Source organism: Aspergillus heteromorphus, assembly GCF_003184545.1.
Source record: "Aspergillus heteromorphus CBS 117.55 chromosome Unknown BO70scaffold_2, whole genome shotgun sequence".
Lineage (NCBI taxonomy): Eukaryota > Fungi > Ascomycota > Eurotiomycetes > Eurotiales > Aspergillaceae > Aspergillus > Aspergillus heteromorphus.
The window spans coordinates 1,822,276-1,842,044 of NW_020290407.1; the positions used below are offsets into that span (position 1 = coordinate 1,822,276).

Genomic DNA, 19,769 nt, shown 5'->3' on the forward strand with positions numbered 1-19,769 from the left:
CATCCGCGGGGGATTGTCCCATTTTTTCCATCTTGCGCCAACGTACCATCGTCTCTGCGAAAAGCGAACCTCTATTTCCGGGCCCATAGCAACCTTTGTCTTTCGATTCTTCATTCCACTCCCCCCTTGCTGTACTCTCACCTTTCGACATGACGGCCGAAGTCGCACCGCGGAAGTGTATCGGGGTCGACTGTGACAAGAATGCAGGGACGCTGCAGTGTCCGACGTGCCTGAAGGCAGGCACTGATAGCTTTTTCTGCTCGCAGGACTGCTTCAAGAAGAGCTGGGTAGGCTGCCCTACGTGACCCCTCTGACTCAAGTGGGTTGGACGGTTTCTCCGTCGTCCGCGATTGCTTGCTGACTCGGTCGTTGCAGGGCGAGCACAAGACCATTCACAAGAAGAGTAATATCCTGAGCAATCTCTTCACCCCAAAAGTAGTTTCTGAACCAGATCCAGCCACGGGGCTCTACAACCCCTTCCCGTCCTTCATGTACCCCGGAAACCTGAGACCCGTCTACCCGCTGTCGCCTCGCCGAACCGTCCCGAAGACCATCCCCCACCCCGAATATGCCAAGGACGGTATTGCTCGCTCGGAGCAGAAGTTCGTCGGCCGCAATAACATCAAGATCCTGAACAAGGAGGAGCAGGAGGGGATGCGGAAAGTGTGCCGTCTTGCCCGTGAGGTGCTGGACATCGCCGCGGCAGAATTGAAGCCCGGTGTCACGACCGACTACATCGATGAGGTGGTTCACAAGGCTTGCTTGGAGCGCGATGTAAGTGCTGGGGATATTGGTCCGTCGCCTGATACTGATGTGTCCAGTCTTACCCGTCACCACTCAACTACTACAACTTCCCCAAGTCCGTCTGCACGTCCATCAACGAGATCATCTGTCACGGTATCCCCGATCAGCGACCCCTCGAGGACGGCGACATCGTCAACATCGATGTTACCCTTTACCACAACGGGTTCCACGGCGATCTCAACGAAACCTACTACGTCGGCGACAAGGCCAAGGCCAACCCCGATGCTGTGCGCGTGGTGGAAACCTCCCGGGAGTGTCTGGACATGTCTATTGACTTGGTCAAGCCCGGTATGCTGTTCCGCGACCCTGGCAACGTGATCGAGAAGCACGCCAAGTCCCGCGACTGCAGTGTGGTCAAGAGCTACTGTGGCCACGGTATCAACCAGATGTTCCACTGCGCTCCCAACGTTCCCCATTACGCGAAGAACAAGGCAGTGGGCACGGCCAAGCCCGGCATGGTCTTTACGATCGAGCCTATGATCAACCTCGGTACCCACCGCGATCGTACATGGCCTGATGACTGGACCAGCTCTACGGCGGATGGAGCCCTGTCTGCCCAGTTCGAGCACACTCTTCTGGTGACCGAGGACGGCGTCGAGATTCTCACGGCTCGCCTGCCGACCTCCCCCGGCGGTCCTATCCCTATGCCGGCCGCCGAGGCACCGAAGACGGAGGCTTGATTTTGCGACACCATTGCGTGAAGTTAGAGTAAACGAGATAGAACGTTGATGATTACGACATTAGGTTTCCTTCCGATTGATCACCATCCAAATATGGGTTTGGATTGAGGTGTTCGCACACTAGTGTGTAAATAGTTCGTTGCCATGTTCCTTTGTACTTCCGCGCGGGACATAATTGCATGTGTTGGTGTTATGAATGTGATGTTGAACGAGTCAAAAGCAGATTGCTGTAGTTAGCATGAACGACAATGAATGACTCAGCCGTCATGATGTGGCAGGTGCGCGAGGCCAATGAAGGGATAGATTTTGGTCCATCTGCGCGGCTCCAGTCTACATGAAGACGAAAAGAGCAGAAGGAAACAGGCAAGGCCTCGGCCGCGCAATAGGCTAAACCCAAACAGGACCCCGCTGGCTCCGACATGATTGATACTGGGCCATTATGAGCCATTATGATGTGGACTGTTGAATAGAGACTAGACTATCAGCCGCACGGGCTCACACAGCCCCGAGCACCCCGTCCTCCGAGATCGGATCAGGCTGCGATTGCGATATCTCAAGGAGTATGGTGAGGGAGAGGAGTGAGGAGAGAGGAGTGAGGAGTGACATCGCCATTTGCGGGCCCTCCCGTCGCCGGATCGAGTTAGGACCTCATCTTATCTCAGCCGTTTGCCGACGCGTCCAATCAGATCGCCGCGCATATCAATTTCCCCTCAGCGGTGCCCGATTTGTCAGGTCCATGGGGGGCTTATCGCCACGTGATGGCCTCATGGAGGCCCCAGGCCGGCTCGAACTAGTGGTCGCGTTTCCATCCTTCAGTCAACCGATTCCCCTTATTTATCCCTCCCGACCTGGTCCCTGGCTATGGAGACTGCCATCCAATAGCCTACATCCACCATGCCCCCAGAAAGGACCCCCACTGAGACATCCCCGTTGCTGGGGCCCCAAAGCAACGGGTCTACCACGGGGGCTATCCCCAACCTCGGCCAGCAGGATGTTGAGTCGGCCCAGCAGACGCCTGAGTCACAAGAGGACCAGGACAAGGATATTTCCAGTACGCAGAATAATCTGAAATATATCCTTCCCGCAATCTCTATCGGGGTATGAACCTGCGAACTTTTCTCTCGTCCGTTTCCTTTTGAACCGAACCATGCTGATTCCGGCGCAGATTTTCCTCTCGGCAGCCGACCAGACAATTATCATGGCCAGTTATGGGCAAATTGGCAGTGATCTGGAGGCGCTCAATCTGACAAGCTGGATTGCGACATCCTACTTCCTCACACTGACTTCGTTCCAGCCCCTATACGGTAAACTGAGTGACATCTTCGGTCGGAAGGGCTGTTTGCTGTTTGCGTATGCTGTCTTTGGCATCGGGTGCTTGTTCTGCGGCATCGCTCAAAACATCCACCAGCTTATCGCTGCTCGTGTAGGTGGTCCTTGTGTCAGGTGTAATTCGGACCATCTGTAGTAACTCACGGTGTGTAGGTTTTCCAAGGCATCGGAGGCGGCGGCATGACTACCGTCGTGAGCATCCTCATGAGCGATATCGTTCCTCTCCGCGATCGGGGCGTGTGGCAGGGTATCATCAATATCATCTATGCGACTGGCTCGGGTACAGGAGCACCCTTAGGTATGAGCCCAAACTCACTGACAACATAACGAGCCTCTTTTGACCTATTTCCACAGGTGGCATCTTGGCCGACTACATCGGATGGCGATGGTATGCTCCCCTACCCTCTGTCCAAATTATTTACCATTCTAACTCTTGCCTAGGGCCTTCATCGCTCAAGTCCCCTTCTGCGTCCTCGCCTTCATTGCTGTCACCGTCATGCTGGAGCTTCCCGCCAAAGAAGACAGCCACTGGAAGACCAAGCTCCGCCGCATCGACTTCCCCGGCGCCATCGTCCTAGTGGGCGCCGTCTTCGGCTTCTTGCTCGGCCTGGACCGCGGCAGTAACGTCTCCTGGACAATGCCCACCACCATTGTATCGCTGGCTGTGTCCGCCGCCCTCTTCGTCCTCTTCATCGTGGTTGAGGTCTTCTACGCCGCCGAGCCCTTCGCCCCGGGCCACATCATCTTCAACCGCACCTTCTTCGCAGCCTACAGCTGCAACTTCTTTAGCTTCGGCGGCTGGCTCGCCGGCCTGTTCTACATCCCCCTCTACTTCCAAGCCGTGGATGGCGTCTCCGCCACCGTTGCCGGAGTGCGTCTCCTCCCCAGCATCCTCGCCGGTGTCAGCGGCTCCCTCTTGTCTGGCTACATCATGAAGTGGACCGGCAAGTTCTACTGGCTGACCGTCGCCGCCTACACCGGTCTCACCCTCGGAATGACCACCATTTTCCTCGCCTCGGGCGGCGTCACCTCCAACACCACCCTCATGGTCGTGGGCATGATTGCCTGCGCCTTCGGTAACGGCATCGGTGTTACCACCACCCTCATCAGTCTTAGTATGTTCCTTCCCCAACCCGTATACCCAATCACATGCCCACTTAACTTCAACTCCAACCCCAAATCCCTCCCAACCAACACCCCCCACTCACACGTCACACACACTAACCTCACCTCTTTCAAAGTCTCCAACTCCCCCCCCGAAGACCAAGCCGTGGTAACCGCCTGCTCCTACCTCTTCCGCTCCCTCGGCTCCGTCATCGGCCTCTCCCTCTCCGCCACCGTCGTGCAACAGATCCTGCGCGACCGACTGCACTACGCCCTGCGCGACAGCGAAGACATCGACCGCATCGTCGACGGCGTGCGCCAGTCCCTCGATTTCATCAAGACGCTGGATCCCGCCGTCGCGAGGGTCGTGCGGAGTTGCTATGGATTTGCCACGAATAAGGGCTTTTCGTTCATGATTGGCGTGGTCTTTTTTGCGGTTGTGAGTAGTTTGTTTATTCGGGAGAAGAAGTTGAGATAAGGGTGATATATTGCATCGTGTATAGTTTGGGGGGGGGGGGGGGTTGAAATAAAAAGGTGCGATGGGATGTGATTGTGGAAGAGAGGTGGACAGTGGACAGTATACTGTTGAGATTGGGGATAGGAAAGGGATTGGTGAAATAAGCATTCCGTCCGTATATAGCATTTCGGGTTCTGTGCGTTTACTATAGATAGATCTGATAGCATTGGATGTTGATAGCATTTCTATTTTGAGTATGGTTAGAGCAGGCAGTAAAAGTTACATTAGCACAGATACTAAGATCCCTTCCTCTCACTCTGATGGTTTCATGTGGTGCTTTACAGTCTACAGGGTTTTGCTGAGGACATGCAGATTCCCTATGATAGAACCTTAGTACTATATACTATATACTATTCCAAATTCAAAAAAAAAAAAATTCATAGATCTGCTAATTACATCAGGTTGAACGCCCTGTCTATCCTACTGGAATGTAAATATCATCGCTCTACGTCAAGGATCGTGGGGATTAGATGCTCCTACTTATCTATGCCCCCTGTTTACACAGTGATTCGGTGAAGAATGCAATCACAAATAGCTCCCTCCTCTCCACACCCCGGATTCAAGGGCGTTGTAGAATGTAGAATCAATAGACTACATACAGGCCTAATATAACTCACTCAATAATCATTCATTCATCTCAAGAGACCCATTTTTATCTCAAAATCTCTCTCTCTCTCTCTCTCGCTAGTCCCATCCCATCCCAACCATTAGAAACTAGCAGATACGCTCGTGAATTAAGCAGCCACTGGATAGATCTCAAGTGCTTTGTGCAAATTTAACATTATCTGCGTGTTCTTGTAGCTAACGCCTTGTGGTGAGAGCTCCCGGGCCAGACTAGATATATACTTATATAACGAGTTGACGGCTTCCACGTGCATCAGCCCCAGCGCGTGTCTGTGGAAGGGCAGGTTGAGACAACGAACTTCCGCTGAAAAGGTGGAAAGAGACCCTGGGGCTGTGGGTGGGGAGGTTGACGGTGTTTTATTGTTGGATACTGAGAGAGGTGTGCCCCCCTCCATCTTCGATTCTGCTCAGTTGTTTGCCTTCACTAGTACATACAGCACAAGACACTACTTTTCGCCAGACCCTTACCACACGCTTCGATGCTCAGAAGCGAAAAGTTCCAGACTCCTGGGCGGCCTGCCCGTCACCTCTTCCACCGTCGTATTCATCCGGGTCTCAAATCCCGTGGCGGCGGCTGTTTCCAAATTCACAATGAATCGAGCATAGTACTCCGAGACCCCGGCGTTGATCAAGCCCTGATAGCGCTCCTCGCCCGACAGGTGGACGTGCTCGACGGGCCGTCCGAGAGCCGCCGCCAGTTTGTGCGCGACCTCGTCGTAGGTCAGGAGTTCGGGGCCGAGGACGCGGTAGTCGCAATTCGGAGACGTAGGGTTTGTGAGCGCGCGGAACGCGACGGCGGCGATATCGATTGCGCTCACGAATGGGATCTTGCCGTTCCCGCACGCTGTGTAGATCTTGCCATGCTCGCGGATAAGGGCCGCTGTGTCTCCGTCGGAGAGGTTTTCTGCATTGAAGTTGATTATCAGTGATATGTCATCTCGCGTCCGAGAAAGGCGCTTGAAGAGTTGGAAGAATGAAGGGAACGTACCCATGAACCAACTGGGTCGCAGGACACAGTAGTCGACCCCAAGATCGAGGAGGTGTTGCCATACTCGTCCCATTCCTGGGCGGGAAGGATCCGCAGAGCTGCCGGCTACCAGGACAAATCGGGCGACTTTGTGTTCCTTAAGAGTGTAATCGATGAAGGCATTCATGGGTTCCCACGGCTCCGCCACAAGCGGTTCCATCAGGTATATGGCTGAGATAGTATCGCCTCCGGGAAAGCGATGCTCAAAGGGCGACTTCCAGGTAGACCGGTCTAACCAATCGAAATGGACCGCAGGCATGCCGGTAGGAGCGCCAGAACGAGCCCCGCGCGAGGCCAATAAGAAGGGGATATTGGCCTTCTGTAGGAATTGAGCTAGGCGGACTGATGTTTTGCCCGTGCCGCCCGTCAGTAAGATAGCCATTGTTGTTGGAGGCAAGGTAATAGAATCAAACTTTGCAGTGAGAGTGCGAAGTAGTGAGTACTTTCTGTCGAGATCCTAGATACTGAATTCCAACCTGTATCTACCGATCTTATTAGTGCTCGTGAGATCCACGGTGAGTGGGCGGAGTTAAGCGTAATGCCGAATCGTACTATAGTGTCTGAAAGACAAGAACAGTAGAGGTTCGGACACCGTGACAGGGGCCCGAACAAGAGTGATAAATCCGAAGAGTTGAACATCTCCGCCTTGTTTTCAATCTATTGCGCTCCCTTATTCAGCTGGTCCGGTTCCAGCAGCCCAGTCAGGGTAGGTATATGTCAGAGTGTCTCTTGTGGCTGCACTACCAACGTATGATCGTCGCCTCGTCGGTGCAGTTGATAGTAACGTCATCCCAATCCTGGCCAGGTCGAATCGGCCGGCGCAGATTGCAGTTCGATGCGACAGACTCTCAAGGACAAGCGAAATCCCTCGACTCGAGTAGATCGTAGCGGAAATTGAGGCGGCCAGTGACGGGAAATCTCTCGAGCTTCGGGGACACCATAACTCCAGTGAGCATGCTGGTTTCGTCTTGCTGAGTGACAGACAGCATCATAATTATAGACATATGACGAACTCCATCAGAAACGGCGAGACCTGATGGGATGCTGTTCATGAAGGTGACATGACCCTTCTGGCGGGGGGGAAGCTGAGGGAAGGTCGGAAGTGGAAGAGGCGGCGGCGCCTCCGCAGCTCGAGGCGGTGGTGGGCGGAACAACGGAGCCCACCAACTGACCGAGTTGTCTTTGTCTCACTCGTCACTCACATTTCACTGTCGCTCTTTCACCTCAACAGCTCCGCAAGCTCCACCGAGCTCCTACTCACCACTTCCAGGTCGGCCTCCACAAGGATGACCCCCTCTACCTAGCTGTCATCCTCCGTTGTTGCCCGCCATGTCGGAAGGCCACCCACGGCCGGCCCTGTCACGGTACCGCCCCATTCTCTACCTGCTCTCCGGCGTTGCAGCTGCCTACGCGATCGTCTATATCCACAATTCCCTCTTCCCCTCCCCCGCGTCTTCCTCCTCATCCCAACCATCCCTCCGCCGCCGCAGAGCTGTCCGCCGCCAGCGACGCGGCGAATCCGACGATGCCTCCGCAGCCGCCTCCGCAGCCGCCGCCGCGGAAACGCCGTCATCGCGAGCCATCGCGCACCTCGAACTGCTCGAGCGCCAGAACGGAGTCTACGGCACCTTTCGCATAGAAACGGAAGATGGAAGGCGCGTCGAGAGCGGTCTCCTCCCGTCCCTCCTGGCCACGCGAGATCAGCTCATGGAGGTGGTCGGCGTGCCCCAAGCCCATGCGGAGCGGATGCGCGAGATGATGGAAGACACGTTCCTGGAATCGTTTCTGGCGCTGGATTTCCCGCCTACGCATACGCTGGAAGAAGGGAGTCCCGAGCGGGATTACCTGATCGAGCAGCTTCAGCGACGCGGGATCTCGCGAGCGGGAATCGAGAGGGCGCTGGTCCGATTCAATGATGACGAGAACTATGGGGAGGAGCTGCGGCGGCGTCGTCAGAATGGGGAGAGGGTGACGCTGTCGACGTCGACTTTCCCGGATGAGACCTCGCCGGTGCAGAATATGGATGGTGGGGAGACGGTGGTGGATGATCAGAGTGTCTTTTCGTGGAGAGATGGGAATAACGATGCTTCGCCGGCTAGGGAGGGGCAGAATCTGCTCAATCTCCTCTACCATATTGCGGAGGACCAGGCTAGACGGGATGGGTATATTCATCGCGGAGTGACGTGCAATAGCTGTGGCGCTATGCCCATTCAAGGCATTCGGTACCGGTGCGCGAACTGCATCGACTATGATCTGTGTGAGACGTGCGAGGCCATGGGAGTCCATATCAAGACGCATCTGTTCTACAAGGTCCGGATCCCGGCGCCCTTCCTGGGCAACCCCCGGCAGTCTCAGCCGGTGTGGTACCCCGGGAAGCCTGCCATGCTGCCGCGCAGCTTGTCCCGGACTATGGCGAAGCGTCTGATGAAGGAAACTAGCTTTGAGAATATGGAGATGGATGCGCTCTGGGATCAGTTCCGGTGCCTGGCTAACCACGAGTGGGAAGAAGACCCGAACAGGCTGTATATGGCGATTGATCGAAAGACGTTCGACCGGTGTTTCGTGCCGAACACGTCCATCCGCCCGCCGCCACCCAGCCTGATCTACGACCGCATGTTTGCCTTCTACGACACCAACGGGGATGGCCTGATTGGGTTTGAGGAGTTCTTGAAGGGTATTGCCAGTCTCAACAACAAGAGCAACGACGAGCGGCTACGTCGCGTGTTCCGTGGCTATGATATCGACGGCGACGGCTACATTGAACGGAAGGATTTCCTGCGCGTATTCCGGGCCTACTATGCACTCAGTCGCGAGCTGACCCGGGACATGGTTGCCGGCATGGAGGATGACTTTCTGGAGGGGGGTGCCCGAGATGTTGTATTGGGGAGCCAGCCGATCAGCTCCGCGTTTCCAGGCAGCATTCCCTCAGGCGAAGCCTCAAGGACTGGAGAAGGCAAGCGCGTCAACCAGGACGGAGACATGGAAATTGTGGACAACGAGGGCGTCATACGGTTGGACGGCACTGACACCGGTGACCGACACGCGGTGGTTGGCGATGCTGCCGTTCGAAGCCATTACGGCAGCGTGCGACCCTTGTTTCCGACCACTGCTCGTTTGACGACCCCGTCCGGCTCAGGTGTGGCTCACGCTTCAGGAAGCAACACTCGAAGAGATGTCAACGGCGACGACGCGCCTGACGATGCCTCCGATTCGTCCGGCGGCAGCGATCGCTGGCCTCCGCCAGAGCACGTTCGCGAACAAGACATCATCCACGCACTGGGGACCTACATCCCGCTTCATGAGATCACCAATCCAGTCGACAGGGCTCGTGTTGGCACGGCAGTTTACAACCGAATGTGCGCGCAGGACCGACTCCGTGTCAATATGACCCGCAGTGCTGGCATCCACGAGCGATGGCAGCGCAGGAGGTTTTACACCGACGAGGAGGATGGCGCAGCCGCCCCACACGGCTATCGTAGCGACATGGACGTGGATGCCTTGACAGAAGACGAAGATGATGATGACGACGACGACGACGACGAAGTCGACGAACCACAGCCCTCCTCTGAGTCTCACCCACCGTCGCCCCGCTCTCGATCTTCATCCAAGGTGCGGTTCCAAGACGACCTCACGGACGACTACGACGTACGCTCCAACCCGTCGACCTCCTCGCGCAGCATCCTCGTGGGTGAGCGGTGGGGTGGGTTTGAAATCCCCGAGGTCGAGAGAGACGTCGGCAAAGAGATCCTCTACCAAGTCACCCAGCAAGGGTTCAACGAACTGCTTGATCTCCTCTTCAAACCCAAGGAAGACCTGCTGATGGAAGTTTACCGAACCCGGGCAGACCGCAAGACCTGGGCCCGCGAAATCGAGCGAGCGGAGCTAGGGAAGCAACGTGCACAAGAGACCACCGACAAGCAAGCAAGCAGTGACGAGCCACCGGAATCCCCCTTGCACAACCCATTCCGCGACAGACCCTTGGACGAACTGCTCGACCGCTCCGGATACTCCATACAAAGCCCGACTCTCGAGCCCGTCCAGGAGAGCCCCGTGCTTCCGCCTCCCATGCCAGACCCCAGCCTCCCCAACGACGACGTCGTCTACCTCGGCATCCCAGAGGACGAAGACGACGACGAAAGAGGCCATCATTCCCGCGCCGCAGCCTCCGCCGCAGCTGCCCTGGCCCTCGACTTCCCCCCCATCCCCAACTTCCTCCGCGAGATCGCCCCTACCCGCATGCGCATGATGTCTCCCTCCCCGCGGATCCCCCCGGCGCCTCTATCATCCACCTCCTCCTTCTTCGAAGAAGACGACGACGAGATCGTCGTCGCAGAAGACTCAGACACAGGCTCCCCCTCCCCCTCCCGTCCCCCCTCGGTCGCCTCCGTCTCCTACTACGACCCAACCCTCCCCCACCACCGTCCCAACGAAGGAGACTCCGACCAAGCCTCCGACCAAGCCTCCGACTCAATCTCTAACCCTGACTCTTCCACCTCCGACGAACTCATCCTCTCAGGCTCTGGCTCCTCCTCCCCCATCCCCCATCACCACCTCCACCACCACCCCCCACCCCTCCCCACCTCCCTCCGCCTCCAACCCAACGGCACAACCTCCTTCCCGGTCCCACACTCCCCCTTCATCTCCCCCGAGGCCGAAGCCACCGCCCCCAAACTCTCCCCCTCCCCCATTCAACCCCTCCCTTCTCCCTCCACCGCCCTCCCCAAACACGTCCCCTCCGGCCCTATACGGCCCCCCTCGCCCGCGAGACTCTCCCGCCTCGCGTACCTGAACCAGGTGGAGCAGGAGTCCAAGGCGCGTGGTGGGAGCGGCGCGAAACTTAGTTTCGAAGAATTTGCCCAGCGCATGGCGATGGATAGGGGAAGGACTTTGGCGTTCGTGGCGAGTTGGATTGAGATGGCTAGTTTTTAGGTTGCGGGCCATGAGAGAGGGGGTTTGAGTGCGTGGATTGTGGATGATGGATGATGGATGATGGGTGGTGGGTTGGTGGGTGAGTGGGTGTACATACATATGGTATGATATGATTTTCGATCGTTTTCGTTTCAAAGTGGGTTATCTGAATGGCTTTGGGTGAGATGGGACGAGATGAGACGAGATGGGATGGAATGAGATGGAGTGAGATGGATGGATGGATGGATGGATGAATGAATGGGATGAGAACTGTACAGTATCTGATTATGAAAGGATGAGGCTGAGAGAAGGGAAGGCCGTTGATGATCGGAAGAAGATTACTAGTCCTATGATATAGTCTCTTGATGGATCTGATCTAGTTTATCTACAATCATTGCTTCTATTTACGCATTTCTATTACGTGAAGAGGTAGGAAGGTAGGGGTAGGGATGTAGGTAGATAGAGACATCGGTAGACATGAAGGGAGGTAGGTGGGTAATATAGTATAGTATGTATACCCCCAGCCAGGCATAATGCATTTTCGCCACAGATATTGTTAATATACGAACCATATATCTATTACACATCCATCGCACCGGAAGAAAAAAAAAGAGAAAAATAAAGCAGGAAAATAGTGAAAAGAAGAAAGATATCAATCAATCAATCCCAGTACTTAATCAACCCATCCAAGCCACCCGTAACAAGCTTGCTAGTTTCCTGGGGATGCCAATCGAGACAAGTCGTGGCAGCACCTTCCTTCCCACCGGCCTGAATCTTATGGTACATTTTGCCGGTCTTCCAGTCCCAGAAACAGACATAGCCACCGCTGTCACCGGAGACGAGGAACTGGCCATCAGGGGAGATCTTGATATCGATGGCGTAGCCGGCATTGTTGTGGCCGCGGAAGCTCTTCTTGCGGTTCTGACGGAACTTATCGGTGGCGCCGTAGACGACGATCTGGTTGTCGCCGGACTGGAAGGCGACGTATTTGCCGTTGGGGTGGGGGGCAGCGCGGGTGAGGGCGAACATGTAGGGCTCGGCGATGAATTTGATGGGCACGGGGATGCCGTATTCCCAGGCGCGGAGGGATTTGTCGTCAGAGGTGGAGATGAAGCGCCGGTTGTCGTCGACGAAGGTGAGCGTGTTGACCGCCGCGAGGTGGTGGTCGTATTCCTGGATGAGCTCGCCGGACCGCGTGTCGAACTGGACGATCTTCTTGTCGGACATACCGGCCAGGAATTCGTGGGAGTTTTCCGCCCCCGGGTTGAAGCGCACGACGTGCGGGGTTTTGCCCGTGGTGTACCGCCCGATGCATTTGCCGTATTCGGTGTCCCAGAGCTTGATCTGTCGGTCGTAGGAGGCTGTGAGGAAGGTGGTGCCCGTGCGGTGGAAGTCGGTGTCGGAGATGGCTTTGGAGTGTCCGGAGAAGGTACGGAGGAGTTCGCGTGAGTGGTAGGCGTCCCAGATCTTGGCCTTGCCGTCGGCGGCGGAGGAGAGGAGGAGGTGGCCGGAGCGCGGGAGGAAGCGGAGCGAGGTGATGGCCTTGGTGTGCGATTTCCAGGTGTGGATGAGTTTCTTGGGGATGAAGTTCTTGCTGCTGCCGGGCTCTTTGCGCAGGTCGATATCCAGATCCTGTGGGACGTGCATGTACGTGCGGCCCTGGTAGTCGAATTGTTCGGAGCCGTGGAATTCGCTCGTCTCGACCTTGGAGGTGTCGTCTTGGTAGTCGGTCGACTCTTTGCTCATGGCGGGCATGTGAGCCGGGGCCAGGGACTCCTCTTCCTCCACCTCCACGTATTCCTCGTCGCTGGCCAGCTCGTGGTCGTCCAGCGCGGCTTGTTCATCGTACACTCGGTCGTCGTGCTGGTATTTCGCCCACGGGCCGAGGTAGGAGCCCTCGCCTTCGACGATGCTGGGGTCACCCTTCCGTTGCCGCTTAGAGCGGAGAGCTGCCGATACCTCTTTCGAGGGCTTCATCTGGATGACATCGCGGCCGCCGAAGTGGGCCGCATTGTCGAGGTTGCCGACGAATTGGCCCGGGAGGCCGGGGTTGCGTGTGTAGCCTAGACTTTGGAAGGTGCGGTGTTGTGTGGCGAAGGTCGCCTCGCTGATGGAAGCTTCTTCGGCGAAACCGGTGGGGACGTTCTTGCGCTTAAGCCCGTTTGCTGGTCCGGCAGGTTTGAACGGGTTGGCGGGGCCTTGGGACGGCCGCGAGAGATCATCGTAGGTTGCGTTGTACGTGAGCGCGGTGGATGAGGTGTTCGCGAGCATCATCTGCATGTGTGCCTGGTCCTGTAGATTTGTTAGATATATGGGATTCAGGTACGGTGACGACAAAAAGAAGAAAGCAATTCATGAGGGCCATGGCAACAAGGAAATGGTGGACCAAACCTCTGTGTTCACTTCAGGCGCCGCAACAATCTTGGTCGCTGACGGCGCCGTCTGGAGCGTTGGCTTGGCCGAGTCATCGTCGCTGGATTCGTAGCCAGCTCCGAGTAAAGATGCCATGGTGATTGGGGTGAGAGACGGAGAGAAGGGGGAGCCGGCGTGGACTTCCCTGAGATGTCGGGAAGTTGAAGGCGGAGGAAGCTGCGGCGCGGAGAAGTTCCAGTCGGGCTTTTTACGGGCGGCGCAGCAGCCACCCGCGCAGTTCGGCTTCGTCTTCGTCTCCATCTTCGTCTCCTCTCCACCAGACTTGCGTCTCCGATTGTTACGGCATCAGGCTTACTGGTACGGCTGGTGACACTTCGGGTATCGTACGCTCTTCATTGTCACACCGCTGAGGTATATACAGCATTATTGAAGACATCAACAGGAATATATCAATATCGGAAACCAATGGAAAATAGCAAAAATAAAAAAAAAAAAAGCGCACAAGTAACAGACAGCTCCCTGGACGTTGCCTCCAGGCAATAATAGGATTGCTTCATTCATCGCCCGTCATTCTTCGCAAACCCAAAACATCAAGATCTAGAGGACCCCACACGTTCGCTGTCATCAATGATATGCTTTCATAGTCACGTCATATACAAGGTCTCGCCGGCTGCATGCGCCGACATGCGGATTATAGCCTTGGGCAGCCGGAGTTCTACGACGCAAATAGTGTCGGAAATGCAGCGGCGAGACCGATACTCGCAAAACCATGCCCCGTCTCATCGTCCCCACTGGCGGGCAAAGACGAGACAGCGCATCACGCGACATTCAGCCCGGCCGGCCGTTTCGCATTACGTGCTCCGCCTTCTCCCGAATTCAATGAGACTCGTCGCGGATCAGAGCGACGATCATGCTGTAGAGGTAGAAGAAGAACATCAGGAGGTGGAAGCCCAGCTTGATGAAAGATTCCTGCAGTTTCGCGTCAGCGGGCCGCTTGCCATGCGAGCAGCATCAAGGCGGGGCGCTCTCACCTTCTTGTGCACGTTGAGCTTGCGGAAAATCTCGGTCGCATCCAGCAGGTGCTGGTTGTCGTAGATCCTACAGGAAGACGGGCCTGGTTAGCTGGGGTGCCCGGATTCGGCCGATGCGCGGCGGGACTGAGAGGGCCGCGTACTTCTTGGCATTGAACGCCAACAGAGGCAGGTTCAGGACGATGGCCACCCAGTAGCCATTGATGATGAACAGGAAGGTCAGGAATCCGTGGACGGCGGCTTCGGGGACGATGTAGGCGTTGAGGCGGTTGCAGAGGTCGATGGGGTTGATGTAGTCACTGCGGGAGCGAACCAGATTAGCCCGGCTCACACATCATGCTGTCGCAATCACACCGCGAGCTCCAAGCGAGCCACACCAGGGGGGGGTGGGTGTAGCAGGCATGAGCACGGTGAGCGAGAGGGGCAATTCATACCATTCCAAGTCGCTGTACATGATGGTGAAGAAGACCTGCAAGAACAGGTTGACGGCGTTGATCAACACCGCCAACAGATAGAGCCAAGCTTCGCCGGACATGGTGGGCAGGAGAAGGGATGGTCAAGAGGCACGAAATGGATGTGAACGGGGAGAGGTGGGAAGAAGAGGAGTGCGGGGGGGGGGGGAGAAGTCGGGAGTGCTGAGGAGCAGGGAAGACTAGAGCTGGAGGTAGGAGGGGAGAAGGAGCAAGGAAGAGGCGAGAGTGAAAGTGAAGGCGAAGGTTGGTGAGTTGACTAGCTTGTGGACTCGAGCCGATGGGGAAAAGCCGCGATTGGAGCTGGCAGGCGGTGAGGCCGTCCGGGGCAGTCCAGATTCCTCCTCTATAGATAGCAGCACGCTCTTCCAAACACTCCTCGACACCGCAACACGACCGACAGAATGGACAAAAGACCAGAGATACCAGGTGTCAAGGGACAGGGGATTTGGCAGGACACGAGGGACCAGTGGCGAGTCGAGGTTCGGTCATTTTCCACATACTATCACGGTCAGGTGGCAGTCAGCCAACGACACCGGAACCGCCGCCAATCATCCGCCCCGAGCATCTGGCCGGAGATGCAAGGGAAGACCGGATCCTTGGTCTAGGGATTTACTCTACAACTAGGCGACTGAGTGCTTGAACTCAAGTGATGATGATCATGATGCTATATCCGTCCTCACTACTACGATATCCAGCTCCAGTCGCAACCTTGGCGCCCCAGGCAAGCCAGATGTCGATGACGTGGGGAAAACACGTGCTTCCATCCGCATCTGGCGGCTTCTACTGGAGTGTCGACGGCCGACGATCGGCGCAGCTACTGTAAGCCCCGACTGGTGGAGTGCTAATGCCATCAGACCTATCATGATCTCTATTTACACAGGTAGCCCGTCGTTGGCTAGGTAGCTAAGTAGTATGGCCATGAAAGAATAGGGGAAAAAAAGAAAGCACAAAAATATCAAAGCAGAACAGAAAATGTCTCATGCGCATGCTCATCACCAAGTTATCGTTTCAAAACGTCCGTAGCCCATTACATTACCCAGCGGTATTAACCAATGTATAATGGAACAAAAGTGAAAGCGATCCAACCGGAGCTGGATCCCCGTACGCATAGCAAGCGATCATCGCTTCTCGACCAGCAGGATGTGCATTGCGCCATAGGCAATCACGATGAAGGCTCCCGAGATGACGGCCAGCCCAATGACATCCTTCCACAGGGCCAGCGTGTCGAACCCGAACGCACTCAGAATCGACGCTCCGGGGACCTCGATGTCCAGGCCGTATTTGTGATCGATCAAGGTCAGATATGTCACTTCGTTGACAATCAGGGCCTCGAAGCCGTAGTGGAAGATGGAAAGCTAAGAAGGCGGTTAGAAAAGAGATAAACAGTGGAGTAGGGGGAACTCACGGTTTGCAACCACAGAGCAGACGGAGGGATGGCGTCGTGGTTGAGCAGGAGACCCGCGAAGAGTAAACTAAACAGCATCACCAGACTGCCAATCAAGTTGGCCACGCCGCTATCCCGGAAGATAATGCCGATGAACAGGCAAATGTTGGCTGCTGCCAGGTTGAAGAGAACCAGCACTAGGATGAACCGGAAGAACTCGCCCCAGGCTGGGATAAGACCGGTCATGGGATACACGATAACACCCATGATGATCGGTGGGAGGAGGCGGAGAGGCACGATGTCAAACGCAACCTTGGCCGCGAAGTAGGTGATCGGGTGGTAGTAGCCGTTGGCACGCTCCCGGACAAACAGGAGTCGCTCCCCGGAGAATACCGTCAGGCTGGTTAGTGTACTGAATCCGAACAGGGCAAGAATGAAAAAGAAGAGACCCAGCCGATTTTGGAAGCCCTTGATATCATCGGTCAGGCCGTAGAAGAGGTAGCCACACAGCACAGCCAGGAGAATGGAGATCGCATAATGCGTGAGCATGAGCATCGGGTTCCGATACAGATTACGCCAGGTTCGCTGAGACAGGATAACAAACTGCCGCACAAGACCGACGCGGGCATAGCCCTTGCCAGATCCACCATTAGGAGCGGACAGCATCTCCCCGTTGGCAAATCCATTGGCCGCGCGTGAATTTTGAATGGCCGCGACGATCTCGTCGTGGACGGAGCGTGCGATATCAGACACTGAGTAGTTGGCAACCAGAATATCAAGGTCCGTCTGGCCCGGGGCAATCGGCGGCAGCTCGTCGGGATCATCGACAATCTGAGGGGGAACGCTGCCTGGCTGACGAGAAAGGCGCAGCCATTGCTGTGTGTCGTCGGCCACATCATCCAACTGCACATCTTCTTCATCGGTCTTGGGAGTGGATGGGACATCGGGATCCTTCTTCCGGGAGTAGAGTTGTCTGTCCTGCTTTTGTTTGATGGAAACTCGCCGTTTGCTCTTCGGCCGCCGGTTTGCTTCGAAAGTACTACTGCTGTCCTCGACGCTCACGTTGGATGCACTCGCCACCGACTTGACAGCCCGCAGACTGCTCGAAGCGGTCTTCGGAGGATCCACTCGCACATCTAACAAGGGAGAGTTAACTATGTCGCCGTGGGTGCGAGTAACACTGGCATGCATCGTGAGATCCACAAGGTAGTCGGCGATATTGAAGCCCGGGGGGCAAGCGTAACCCGAGTTGTCGAAGTACTGCTGGCATGTCGAGAATGGGCCCGAATAGACGGTTCTTCCTTGAGCCAGAAGAATGAGTCGATCGAACAGAGCAACGATGTTGGAGCGGGGCTGGTGGATGGTAAAGACAACGGTACGGTTGTAAGTTTTCGCTAAGGTCACTAGACATTCAACCACGTTGAATGCATTGTATGCGTCCTGTTCAATTAGTGGAGCTCGCTAGCAAATTAGGAACTGGAATGTCTTACCAATCCGCTGGTAGGCTCGTCCAAGAAGAGGATGCTCGGGCTTGTGACCAATTCGCAAGCTATTCCAACCCGGCGCTTCTCACCACCAGAGATACCCCGGCCCTTACCTTCCTCGGAGCCAATCAACTGGTCCTTGATGTGGTAAATTCCGAGCTGTTTTTCCACTTCAAACACCCGCTGCTCCTTGGAAGCCCGGCTCATGTCGCGTGGCAGTCGCAGTAAGGCACTGGTTAAGATGGTCTCGTGCACAGTCAGGGTAGGGAGCATGGTGTCCTCCTGGTCAACGAAGCCGATCATGCTTTTGAAGTCGCTGTCGCTGATCTTTTCTCCATTGACGTAAAATTCACCACGGACCGCACCTCTCTTGTTCTTGCGAGCGAGGATATCAAGGAAGGTGGTCTTTCCTGCACCCGAGGCACCCATGATGGCTGTGATTTGACCGGGCTGGGAAGCACCTTGGATGCCACTGAGAATTTCCTTGCCGTTCAGGTAGTACGAGACGTTATCCCAGTACAGAGCTGCAGGCTTGTGGTCCGCCAGAAGCTTGGCCCCTTCGTCGTCTTCATCATCCGAGAGCGGCAGTTGGATGCGGCCATACGACCTGCGTGAAAGATACCAGACTCCCAGAATTACAGCAACAACGAAGAGGGCACATCCTGCAATCACGCCCGCAATGAGAGGCGTATTGATCTGCTTGACCGGGCGTGTATATCCAGGGACGTCGGTACGGTACAGACACTCGCCGGCGTCGCAGTTCAGGGTGATACTCTTATCGCCAAAGACAGCCTTGATCAACTCGTCCATCGCCGGCTCCTGAAACGTACTACCGTCTTCTGGGCTGCCTCCATCGGTCGACAACGACGAGAACGTAGCAGGGCCCGCGATTGACTCTCGGAGAAAGTCACCGATGTCAATAGATCCTTCTTCGCCACAGAGCATGCGCCCAGGGATGCATTCGCAGTGGATGTTCTCGCACGTGTAGTGAGTCCTGTTTTGATTGTGGGTAGTCTCCAGGCCCCATTGACACGTATCCAACCCACAGTAGAATGACTCCTGGCGGCCCACCCAGAACTGGAAGTTGCAAGTCTGGTCCTCGGCCTCACAGGAGAATGTCACCTGGGGCTTGCGGTTCTTGAGCTGATCGAGGATCTTGCGGTTGGTGACATCGCACATCTGGAAATTCTCCTTCACGGTGACACCCTGTTTGTAGCAAACGCCTCCTTCGCCCTCCGGCATCATGGCGCTGCAAGCATCATCGGATTGACAGACGTTGCAATTGATGCCGTCCCAGCCATCTTTGCAGGCGCACTGATCGCCCTGGCGAGGCGACCTCTGGTGACCGTCGGCCAGCGACCCACACAGAGGTTGCGCGCAATCATCGCCACCGAAACCGGGCGGACAGACACATTTCCCCGTAAATTTGTCACAAGATGCGAATTGCGCACACTGGAAAGCGTCCAGTTGGCAGTTGAAGCATGGCGGACAGCCGTCTGGACGATCTTCGAGTGTGGAGAAGAGCGGAGATATGAGGTCGGCTTCGGAGTAGTTGCTTCGTGCTACAACGGTGGAGGCCGAGAGGGAGAGACTGAGAGCTAGGGAGAGGTGGAGAGGTGACGGCAGCCGCATGCTGATGAAGACGTGTGGGAGCTACCCTCACACCTGGTTTACAGATCTGGCGGGCTGTCGGGCTGTCGGACCGTGGGAGATAACCAGTGCGGAGTAACCAACGACGACGGACGTCAAAGAATCAGGAACGGCGACAGAACATGAGGAGGGGGGGGGAAGGGACTAAAGACTCTCCTCATCCACTGCAAAGGAGGGTATACGGAGGAGACTGGGATGTAATTGCAGGGCGAGAAGCCAACGCAAAGGACAGGGAAATGAGCGGTAAGAGTGGGAAGAGAGATGGGGGGAGGACAAGGTTGGAAGGGAAGGGAAGGGAACGGTTGGGGCGATGACGAGAGCGGAGAAGCGCTAGACTGAGCCTGGTGGCCTGTGGCCTGACAGCCTGGGGCACCCACCAAT

The 19,769-nt window shown here is 56.0% G+C and overlaps 8 protein-coding genes across 8 annotated transcripts; 3 read left to right on the forward strand and 5 right to left on the reverse strand.

The window, feature by feature from the left end:
- Positions 1 to 38: 38 nt before the first annotated feature.
- Positions 39 to 1,791, forward strand: BO70DRAFT_329624 (methionine aminopeptidase MAP1). The gene is made up of 3 exons (XM_025540789.1): positions 39 to 287; positions 376 to 774; positions 822 to 1,791. Exons 1-3 carry the CDS (start codon positions 150 to 152, stop codon positions 1,482 to 1,484), a joined length of 1,200 nt encoding a protein of 399 aa, XP_025403674.1. The 5' UTR covers positions 39 to 149; the 3' UTR covers positions 1,485 to 1,791.
- BO70DRAFT_88818 (uncharacterized protein) lies at positions 1,580 to 2,025 on the reverse strand. Its single transcript, XM_025548816.1, has one exon. It carries the CDS (start codon positions 1,930 to 1,932, stop codon positions 1,675 to 1,677), a length of 258 nt encoding a protein of 85 aa, XP_025403675.1. The 5' UTR covers positions 1,933 to 2,025; the 3' UTR covers positions 1,580 to 1,674.
- A 288-nt stretch (positions 2,026 to 2,313) lies between these two features.
- BO70DRAFT_426118 (putative MFS multidrug transporter) lies at positions 2,314 to 4,426 on the forward strand. The gene is made up of 6 exons (XM_025547750.1): positions 2,314 to 2,582; positions 2,650 to 2,907; positions 2,967 to 3,111; positions 3,168 to 3,201; positions 3,255 to 3,928; positions 4,055 to 4,426. The coding sequence occupies exons 1-6, from the start codon at positions 2,379 to 2,381 to the stop codon at positions 4,393 to 4,395; spliced, it is 1,656 nt and encodes a 551-aa protein (XP_025403676.1). The 5' UTR covers positions 2,314 to 2,378; the 3' UTR covers positions 4,396 to 4,426.
- A 1,096-nt stretch (positions 4,427 to 5,522) lies between these two features.
- Positions 5,523 to 6,467, reverse strand: BO70DRAFT_368371 (NAD(P)-binding protein; the record flags this gene model as incomplete). Its single annotated transcript, XM_025544619.1, has 2 exons — positions 5,523 to 5,962; positions 6,047 to 6,467. 2 exons carry the CDS (start codon positions 6,465 to 6,467, stop codon positions 5,523 to 5,525), a joined length of 861 nt encoding a protein of 286 aa, XP_025403677.1.
- Positions 6,468 to 8,207: 1,740 nt separating this feature from the next.
- On the forward strand, positions 8,208 to 11,335 carry BO70DRAFT_358682 (EF hand domain protein). Its single transcript, XM_025542352.1, has one exon. The coding sequence runs from the start codon at positions 8,288 to 8,290 to the stop codon at positions 11,012 to 11,014; it is 2,727 nt and encodes a 908-aa protein (XP_025403678.1). The 5' UTR covers positions 8,208 to 8,287; the 3' UTR covers positions 11,015 to 11,335.
- A 161-nt stretch (positions 11,336 to 11,496) lies between these two features.
- On the reverse strand, positions 11,497 to 13,546 carry BO70DRAFT_307932 (WD40 repeat domain-containing protein). The gene is made up of 2 exons (XM_025540084.1): positions 13,385 to 13,546; positions 11,497 to 13,285 (listed from the first exon to the last, which is right to left on the reverse strand). Exons 1-2 carry the CDS (start codon positions 13,499 to 13,501, stop codon positions 11,654 to 11,656), a joined length of 1,749 nt encoding a protein of 582 aa, XP_025403679.1. The 5' UTR covers positions 13,502 to 13,546; the 3' UTR covers positions 11,497 to 11,653.
- Positions 13,547 to 13,861: 315 nt separating this feature from the next.
- BO70DRAFT_358684 (cornichon family protein) lies at positions 13,862 to 15,018 on the reverse strand. Its single transcript, XM_025542353.1, has 4 exons — positions 14,832 to 15,018; positions 14,541 to 14,696; positions 14,398 to 14,464; positions 13,862 to 14,335 (listed from the first exon to the last, which is right to left on the reverse strand). The coding sequence occupies exons 1-4, from the start codon at positions 14,930 to 14,932 to the stop codon at positions 14,243 to 14,245; spliced, it is 417 nt and encodes a 138-aa protein (XP_025403680.1). The 5' UTR covers positions 14,933 to 15,018; the 3' UTR covers positions 13,862 to 14,242.
- Positions 15,019 to 15,617: 599 nt separating this feature from the next.
- Positions 15,618 to 19,640, reverse strand: BO70DRAFT_358686 (putative ATP-dependent permease ADP1). The gene is made up of 3 exons (XM_025542354.1): positions 17,745 to 19,640; positions 16,276 to 17,694; positions 15,618 to 16,225 (listed from the first exon to the last, which is right to left on the reverse strand). Exons 1-3 carry the CDS (start codon positions 19,368 to 19,370, stop codon positions 15,989 to 15,991), a joined length of 3,282 nt encoding a protein of 1,093 aa, XP_025403681.1. The 5' UTR covers positions 19,371 to 19,640; the 3' UTR covers positions 15,618 to 15,988.
- Positions 19,641 to 19,769: the final 129 nt, after the last annotated feature.